The following is a 9831-nucleotide window of genomic DNA, read 5'->3' on the forward strand; positions in this document are numbered from 1 at the left end:
GAGAGAGACAGAGAGAGAGGGAGAGACAGAGAGAGAGACAGAGGGAGAGAGAGAGACAGAGACAGAGAGACAGAGACAGAGAGAGAGAGAGACAGAGAAAGAGAGGGAGAGAGAGACAGAGACAGAGAGAGAGACAGAGACAGAGAGAGAGAGAGAAAGGGCAACATCAGGTTGTTACAGAAACAAGCAGCCACACTTGGGCCGTGCTGAATACAAGAGACGGATTAAAGAGTGAGAGAGTCAAGTCAATGGTGGTTTAGTCTGTGCCGTGTCCCCGGGGCTGGTTGGAGAAGTGAGTGTTCCTCAGTTTGAGGGATAGTGAGTTAGAAACCGGACAGTCCGGCAGCCCCTGTTCGAAGCCGCTGACCCACCAAAACCTGTGGCTCCCCTTGGACAGCGGAGTCCAACTCCAGTCACTGATGACGGGGCCCCACGGAGGTGGCAGCGAGAGGGGAAGCGCTTTAAACCTGGGGAAAAGCAGATCATCCCGACCTGTTTCAATTGTGGGGGAAGTGGACAGTTTGTCCGAGAGTGGAGGAAACCAATGAAGGGCCAGAGTCAGGGGACTCGGAGTCAAGAGAGGGTCGGGATGATCTGCTTTTCCCCAGGTTTAAAGCGCTTCCCCTCTCGCACCCTCAGGGAGAGGGTGTCCCGGGAAATTCAGCAGGAAGGGGGCTGTACCCAGCCTGAGTATCCTTGTCCACTCGGGTATGATGAGTGTGATACACAATGTGTAGATATTATAGTGGAGGGAAAGAAAGGTAGTAGACACAGGAGTGTCCAGCACGGGAGTAGATTCACCCTCTCCTGTGATCTACAGGAGGATCCATTGTATTGGGAAGATTTGCAGGTGATACAGGGGATGGAGCGATATCCACAAACCCCTCCAGACAAAGTGTCCGTGTGTTTTAGTGAGATGGGACCAAGCTGGGATGGGAGTTTTCAGTTCAGATTGGATGTTGCTTCATAACCTGGTGGTAAACATGCAGAATAACTGTTTGTGGGATGGAATGGATAGCGGGTGAGGTGTTGGTTATTCCTCCACATCACAGAGAGACATGGGTTACAACATCAATAGGATCCTATTATTGAGAAACTCTGACAACTCGGACACGGGAAATGTGTCGGACTGCAGGAGAAGAAAATAGGGAATTCTCCACTGTTCACAAACATGATTGTGGATGAGTGACTGGGGGAGAAGTCAGGATAGAGGGAGCCCCCATGTCCCAACCATAAAAACAATACACTTTCCCTCAGGAAGTGGAGGAATACCTGGAAAAGGCAGTAGCTTCCCTGGTGGAACAGGGAGTATTGGGACTGGGATGACAAATGTGAAAAGGCTTTCATTAAACTGAAAATGGACTTGCAGACTGGCCCAGCTCTGGGAGCTGTGGACCCCAACAAGGACTTTTATCTGGAAGCTGCAGCCACTGACATCAGTTTCAGTGAAGTTTCTGCAGGAAACAAACGGTCACTTGTGACCGGGAGCCGATGTGTCCAGAGTCCCAGCAGACGTGGAAAAGGGATTTTCCACCTGTGAGGGACATCTGTTCGTGAGCTGTTGGACAGTGAAACATTTTACTGTTTTCACCCACACCCAGTCTCTTACATTACTGACCCACCACAATCCAATCCAACTATTGTCAGACACAAAAATCACAGGATCTAGTGTCAGAATAACCAGATGGACTTTATTGCTAAGTGGGAAAAACATGAAGGTAAACAGAATGGATGACCCGAAACTCACAGCTCATCTCAACTATCCGGGAGGACCCCATACTTGTGCCGTACAGGGTGTTTGGGAAACTGGGGGAGGATTCAGGGCAGGAATCCACCCTGAGGGATGAGATCTTTATGTTGACGGCTCTAGTTTTGTGGAAGAAGGAAAAAGGAAAACAGAATGCTGGATTAATGATCCACAAAGGGAGGTTGAATGAACAATATCCCTTCCTGATACTGTGAGAGTCCAGCAGGTGGAGCTGGTCACTGTGACGAGACGATCTGACAATTCTGTATTTTAACAGAAATTTGACTGAAGTAAAATCTAATCCGTTACAAATACAATAATATATTTATTATAAAGAGACCGGTCCCTTCTACTAATAATAGAGAGAGCTGTTTAATAGCTGGTGTCAGGAAGCTCACACCCACCTGTATTAATCACCGTCAGCATCTTTTTCCACACTCTGTACTGCAGTGAGCCAATGTACTTCCCCACATTTATTAAAGGGTAAACCTTCTGTGGCTCTGGGAGAGTTTGCTTCACTCTGAAACAGGAGATCACGGTCAGTGTTGGATCATTCCAGGCTGGGGGAGAAATATGTTAGAAATAAAAATCACATCAAGGGTGTAAATTTTACCTTTTCTGTATATCCGGAAATTTCTGTGGAACAAGAACAATTATTACTGTTTGTGTTTGGAGAACATTTTATCACAAAAAGTAAAGTAAGAGACTGGATTCCACAGAAAAGTACATTTTAAATATGGAAAGTTATTGGACTGCCTCTTCCTGTCCTCACTGGACTGTGAGTTACTCCACAATATTACAAATGACTCGATCTTACTGCACAACACAACTCACAGAGTTACAATCCAATTGTAAAATCCTGATCAATGTCCAATTACTGCTATTAATTTATTGTTCAAAGAGATTCACTTTCATGTTTTCATTTTATAATTTGTGTGTCTCCTGGAGACAAATGTTTCTGTGAATCTCTCCCAGTGTTATCCAATAGAAATCACGGACTATTCTAGAAAGACTAACTATGTTAGTTTGACGTTCAGCCTTGGGACTCATCAACCTTGTATTTGAATCTTTATCTGTAGTTATCCTACAGATAGAGTGTCAGAGCACTCTGTGTAAGCTGAAAAGCTGAAGCATACAGAATGAATTCTAATGTCAGCTACACTTGCTGTGAGTCACACTGAGCTCAATGAACAACCAGCTGAGTGGGAACTCCATTGTCAGAGGGCGCGGCTTTCAGCTGAGATGTTAAACCGAGCTCTCTTCTGTCTGTTCAGGTGAAGGTAAAAGATCCCAAGACACTATTCCAAGAAAAGCACAGGAGTTCTCTCAGTGTCCTGGTCAACATCAATCCCTCAACCAACACTGTTCAAATAGATTAATCAGCATTTCAAGACACAGCAGAGAATTCACAAAAGTAACTACTCAGGAGGGTCACTGAAATTCCTGGGGAATTCTGAAAATGACATTGATCTTAATTTAAATGTTTGCAGTGTGGAGACTCTCCCCTCACACTCTCTGAACATTTAACTATTTAACTGCTGGGAGAAAGCTTTCCCGATCTGTGTATCTGACTCTGTGGGAGCTCTCTCCTGGATAAAATCATTACAGTTATAGCCAGGGAGGAGACAAGCATTGTAAAAGTGGCACTGCCGCCTTTGCAAAGAAGGTGTGGGGGGAGATGAGATAGTTTTGTCGAGGTTCATCCTGAGCAGTTCTGTGATGCAGGACTCTGTGCTCTACGGGCTGTTCCCAGGGACACACTCCGAGACAAGCATCAGCTGCTGCTGGAGGATCATCAACTCAGTGAAAGATGCTCTTTGGTCTGCCCGCAGCTTGTTGGCCTTCCAGTGTAAGGACAGAAAATTCTGGAAAATCTCAGCAGGTCTGACAGCATCTGTGGGGAGAGAATAGAACCAACGTTTCGAGTCTAGATGACCCTTCATCAATTAATCTGCTGAGATTTTCCAGCATTTTGTGTTTTTGTTTCAGATTCCAGTATCGCAGTATTTTGCTTTGATTCTCGTGTAAGGAGTTGTCCCCAACCGAGCGTTGCAGACTGGCACATTCCAAAGCTCAGGACTATGTGCTGAGGGATGCACTGAAGCTTGGGGCAGCTGCTGCAGAGTCCCAGTGGGGAAGGTCGCTGTCTAAGACCTTTCAACCACAGTAAACTGAGGGGAGCAGAACCCCCTTGGGCCGAATGAGTCACTGAATGTATACAGTAAATATTATACTTATCACAATTGTATTCATGCACCTCAGATTGCAACTTGATCTCTGTAGACAACCTTTCAATACCTTTGCACCATCTGTAAGGACCATTTTGAAATGTCCGTAATGTTTCTTTGACTGTGTTGAAGCAGCTCAATGTTTAACAGAATGTAGATAAAGAAGCTGAATATTATTGCACTTTGTGTGATGGTCATTTTGAAATGTTTGGAATGTTCTTTCAGATATTTTATGAATAAAGTATATTTTTGCAAACACAAAGCTACTGCCTGGCTGGATCCTGGACTGTAGTTCCCAGTCTCAGACCAACAGCTGTACTGGAAATGTACACTCAGGGGAGAATGTCTGACCATTCTGAGGGTTTCTCACTCTGTATGAAGCTGATTTTCTTCATTGTTTAAGTTGATGAAACTATCCCTCTATAATATTACTCTAAACAAGATCCAGATTTAGTCATTTCCATGTTAAAGACAGCCGTTAGTGATCTTGGGTGTGAGACAGAGAAATCCAAATGTCACAGGTGATTGGGGTTATTTTGGTCAGTGAGTTTTATATTCTAGATTTTGATGACACAACCTACTAATTCTTCAAGACGGTGAAGGAGAGAAAAATAAAGAAAGAGTTACCGTTAAAAACTTGATGTTGTCCTGTTCACTCAGCTCTTGTTCAATATCCTGAACAGTGACTGAAAGTGATGAGATTTCCTCCGTTATCTTCTCAATCCTCTCCTTCATCTCCTGGCTCTTTTTCTCTTTCTCCAGTTTCAGATCTTCCAACACAATCCTCTCTTCCTCACGGAGAAACCGGTGAAGTTTCTCAAATTCAGCTTTAATCTGTTTCTCTGTCTTTACACTTTGGTCCTTTGGAAAATATCAGTGAGATTGAAAAATCAAATGAGGATGTTTAAAAGGTTGCTCAGCCTGAGCAGTTCTGTTCATATCAGAATATTATAGGGAAAAACCGGCTCCAGGCCGGTGAGCCTCACATCTGTGGTGGGTCAGTTGTTGGAAGGTATTTTGAGAGACAGGATCCACAGGCATTTGGAGAGGCAGGGACTGATTCGGGACAGTCAGCATGGCTTTGTGAGTGGAAAATCATGTCTCACAAATTTGATTGAGTTTTTTGAAGGGGTAACCAAGAAGGCAGATGAGGGCAGTGCAGTTGATGTTGTCCACATGGACTTTCGCAAGGCCTTTGACGAGGTACCACATGGTCGGTTGTTGCATCAGGTTAAATCTCACCTTGGGATCCACGGTGTGGTAGCCAAATGGATACAAAATTGACTTGATGACAGAAGACAGAGGGTGGTTATAGAGGGTTGTTTTTCAAACTGGAGGCCTGTGACCAGCGGTGTGCCTCAGGGATTGGTGCTGCGTCCACTGTTATTTGTCATTTATACTAATGATTTGGATGAGAATTAGTAGGCATGGTGAGTAAGTTTACAGATCACACCAAGATTGGTGGCATAGTGGACAGTGAAGAAGGTTATCTAGGAATGCAACGGGATCTTGATCAACTGCGCCAGTGGGCTGACGAATGGCAGATGGAATTTAATTAGATCAATGCGAGGTGATGCACTTTGGTAGATCGAACCAGGGCAGGACTTACTCAGTTAATGGTTGGGGGTTGGGGAGAGTTATAGAGCAAAGAGATCTAGGGGTATAGGTTCATAGCTTCTTGAAAGTGGAGTCACAGGTGGACAGAGTGGTGAAGAAGGCATTCAGCATGCTTGGTTTCATTGGTCAGAACATTGAATACAGGAGTTGGGACATCTTGTTGAAGTTGTACAAGACACTGGTAAGGCCATACTTGGAATAGTGTGTACAGTTCTGGTCACCCTATTATAGAAAGAATATTATTAAACTAGAAAGAGTGCAGAAAAGATTTATTGGGATGCTACCGGGACATGATGGTTTGAGTTATACGGAGAGGCTGGATAGACTGGGACTTTTTTCTCTAGGGCGTAGGAGGCTGAGGGGTGAGCTTATAGAGGTCTATAAAATAATGAGGGGCATAGATCAGCGAGATAATCAATATCTTTTCCCAAAGGTAGGGGAGTCTAAAACTAGACGGCATAGGTTTAAGGTGAGGGGGGAGAGATACAAAAGGGTACAGAGGGGCAATACTTTCACACAGAGGGTGGTGAGTGTCTGGAACAAGCTGCCAGAGGTAGTAGTAGAGGCAGTTACATGGGTAAGATGGGTAGAGCGGGATATGGGCCAAATGCGGGCAATTGGGACTAGCTTAGGGGTTAAAAAAGGAGCGGCATGGACAAGTTGGGCCGAAGGGCCTGTTTCCATGCTGTAAACCTCTATGACTCTATCCAGTAAATTCCCAAAACAAATAATTTATTGGGATGTATGTGTTACTTATATATGGAGAAAACTGTTACCAATGCAGTGAAATCTGGTGAATAAGATTGGTTATAAGAAGTGACCAGATGATCATTTATTCAATAGAGGGATCTCTAACTGGGGATCGATTTCTCTATTTAGGTTGTCGGTGACTCTCTCTTGGATTTTAAATCCCAGGTCAAGTAGAAACATTTTCTCTGTATCTACATTATCAAACCCTGTCACAATGATAAACAACTCAGGTCACCTCACAGCTTGTCTTTTCCAGAGAAAAGATCCAGTCAGTTTAATCTCTCCCAGTAGGTTTAAGGTCTTATTTCTGGAATCATCTTTGTGGTTATTTTTTAACTTACTCCACTGCCTCTTTCTAATTCTTATTACAGAGAAATCAGTACAATTCTGTAAGTGTGTACAGAATGGAGAACAAAATAAAATCAGAAATACCTGAATGTGGGTTAATGTTCTCTCACAATCACTTTTTACAGTGTTCCATTCCTCCTTCTTGTCCTGGACTGGCATCAGTGAGTTTCGCAGTTCCTCCTGAACAGAAACATCAATTAATTTGTACAATTTTCAGAAATAGATACCACAAAATTAAATGTCCTTCTGTTATTCAGCAGATTGAGGGAGATGTTCAGTTTGCAGTCTGTGTAAAACTGGTGTTCAGGTTACTGGGTTCGACATTTTGAAATAAACTTTCAAAAAGTTCCCAAGTCCAAACTATGGCTCACTATTCCTCTAAAATCCGTTCAGAAGGAGGCCATTGGGCCCATTGAGTTGGCACCGACCCTTCGAAAGAGCATCTTACCCAGGCCCATTCCCTGCCCCACCCTCATAACCCTGCGCATTATCTACAATCCACCCATCGTGCACATCTTTGGACACTAAAGAGCTATTTAGCATGGCCAATCCACCTAACCTGCACATCTTTGGACACTAAGGGACAATTTAGCATGGCCAATCCACCTAACCTGCACACCTTTAGACACTAAGGGGTAATTTAGCATGGCCAATCCACCTAACCTGCACATCTTTGGAGTGTGGGAGGAAACCGGAGCATCCGGAGGAAATCCACGCAGACACGGCAAGAACGTGCAAACTCCACACAGATCGTCACCAAAGCAGGAATTGAACCCAGGTCCTGGTGCTGTGAGGCAGTAGTATTAACCACTGTGCCACCGTGGTCTGACACCATAAAAATTGTTCGGGACTAGGACATTACTACCCTGTAATGGAGCTGCCCAGGTTAGGAGTGCAGGGTGAGGACTCAATGCTCACACCCTATCCTGCACTGCAGAAAACTAGTGGAATCAGCAATGAGGCAGGAATTTTTTATTCATTTATGGGATTTGGACATCGCTGACTAGGCCAGCAATTATTTCCCATCCCTAATTGCTCCTTGACAAGGTGGTGGTGAGCTGCCTTCTTGAACCTCTGTAGTCCCTGAGGTGTAGGTACACCAACAGCGCTGTTGGGGAGAGAGTTCCAGGATTTTGACCCAGCGACAGTGAAATAACAGCCATATATTTCCAAGTCAGGAAGGTGAGTGACTTGGAGGGGAACCTCCAGCTGTTGGGAGTTCCCAGGTATCTGCTGCTCTTGTCCTTCGAGATGGTACTGATCACAGGTTTGGAAGGTGCTGTCTAAGGAGCCTTAGTGAGTTCTTGCATCTTGTAGATGGTACACATGGCTGCAACTTTTTCCTCAGGGCAGGGAGTGGATGTTTGTGGATGTGGTGCCAATCGAGAGGGCTGCTGTGTCCTGAATGGTGTTGAGCTTCTTGAGTGTTGTTGGTGCTTCATTCATCCAGCAAGTGGGGAGTATTCCATCACACTCCTGACTTGTGCTTTGTAGATACTGGACAGGCTTTGGGGAGTCGGGGTAATTTACTCTCAGTAGGATTCCGAGCCACTGACCTGCTCTGGTAGCCACAGTATTTATGTGACTCGTTCAGTTTCTGGTCAATGGTAACCCCCAGGATGTTGATAGTGAGGTTTTCAGTGATGTTAAAGCCATTGAAATCCCAGTTTTGAATCTCTCTCTCACCATTTTTAAATGTCTTCGGTGTCATTCTGCCTCCGCTAAATTCCAGGCCTGAGTTGAGCTGCTGACCACAAATCCAAACCTTCACTAAGACCGTCTGTTTCCATCTCCATAACATCTCCCGACTCCACCCCTGTCTCAGCTCACCTGCTGCTGAATCTCTCATTCACGTCATTGTTACCCCCAGACTTGACAATTCTAATGTTCTTCTGGCTCCTCTCCCACATTCTACCCTCCATAAACTTAAAGTCATCCAAAGCTCTGCTGCCCCTCTCCTCACTCACAGCCAATCCCATTCCCCCATAACCCCTGTGCTCACTGACCGACATTGGTTCCTGGTCCAGCAACACCTTGATTTTAACATTCTCATCCTTGTTTCAAATCCCTCCATGGCCTCACCCTCCCTATCTCTTTAATCTCCTCCAGTCCTCACAACCCTCTGAGATATCTGCACTTCTCTAATTCTGCACTTTTGACTATCTCTGAAACTAATCCATTATTGACAATCGTGCCTGGAGCTGCCTGGGCCTCAAGCTCCGGAATTTCCTCTGAACCGTCTTCACTTTTCTCCCTTGGAGACACTCCTTCAATCTCCCTCTTTGGCCAAGCTTTTGATAATCTGTCCTGATAAATATAAGTAGTTGTCAATTAACTTCTATCAAAATGGCGTTTAGACTAAAGTGAAACTCCTTCACCCTCTGTCCCTGCTTTCTGATGTGGCCATTATTCATGTAAATTGAGTCTGTGTCTTTATAAATTCTGTTTGTGAACAGAATTCCCACTCACCTGAAGAAGGGGCTTAGAGCCTCGAAAGCTTGTGTGGCTTTTGCTACCAAATAAACCTGTTGGACTTTAACCTGGTGTTGTTAAACTTCCTGCTTTCTGAAGCAGTGACACACATGGCAGTTCATCTAAAGACTGAGTAATTACATAATAAATACTGAGAGACACTCAAACCCAAATCTATGACTGTTCCCTGTTGAGGATTCTGTTATCTGTTTCTGTGTTTTATTTTACACAGGATCTCCTCACCTTAAACTCTTCAGCAGCTTCTTCCACTGGCAGCATCTCGTGGTTTTGATGATTTTTTGAAATCTGACAAACGACACAGATGGGCTGATTGTCAGTTTTACAGAAAACTTTCAGCTTCTCCTGGTGACGGCTGCATTCCAGCTGAATTTTATCACCTTTGTCACTCTTCACAAACAGTTCCACAATGTTGGAGAGAGTGCGGTTGGGTCTCAAATCCCTGGAGGAAGTCTCCTTTCTGCAGATGGGACAGGAGGCAGTGACAGCTTTCTCCCAGTACTGGGTTATACAGGATCGACAGAAGCTGTGATCACAGTCAATTAAAACAGGATCTTTATACAGATCATGACAAACAGAACAACAAAGTTCATCTTCCATCTCGACAGACTGATCACCTTGTTCTGTGCTCTGAGTAAAATGGTGATCAGT

The 9831-nt window shown here is 44.5% G+C and overlaps 1 protein-coding gene across 2 annotated transcripts in view; it reads right to left on the reverse strand.

Moving 5' to 3' along the window:
• LOC144496751 (zinc-binding protein A33-like) overlaps window positions 1–9831 on the reverse strand; it is a 12555-nt gene extending 2724 nt beyond the window's left edge. The window contains exons 1-5 of one of the 2 annotated variants that reach the window (XM_078217270.1): window positions 9406–9831; window positions 6775–6870; window positions 4603–4836; window positions 2361–2383; window positions 2152–2267 (exon numbers count right to left, since the gene is read on the reverse strand). In XM_078217270.1, coding sequence (XP_078073396.1) covers window positions 2152–2267; window positions 2361–2383; window positions 4603–4836; window positions 6775–6870; window positions 9406–9780 — 844 coding nt within the window. In that variant the 5' untranslated portion in view covers window positions 9781–9831. The remainder of the gene's footprint in view (window positions 1–2151; window positions 2268–2360; window positions 2384–4602; window positions 4837–6774; window positions 6871–9405) is intronic. The other variant, XM_078217271.1, reaches the window with a different exon arrangement.

Source organism: Mustelus asterias, chromosome 8 (assembly GCF_964213995.1).
Source record: "Mustelus asterias chromosome 8, sMusAst1.hap1.1, whole genome shotgun sequence".
Taxonomy (NCBI): Eukaryota; Metazoa; Chordata; class Chondrichthyes; order Carcharhiniformes; family Triakidae; genus Mustelus; species Mustelus asterias.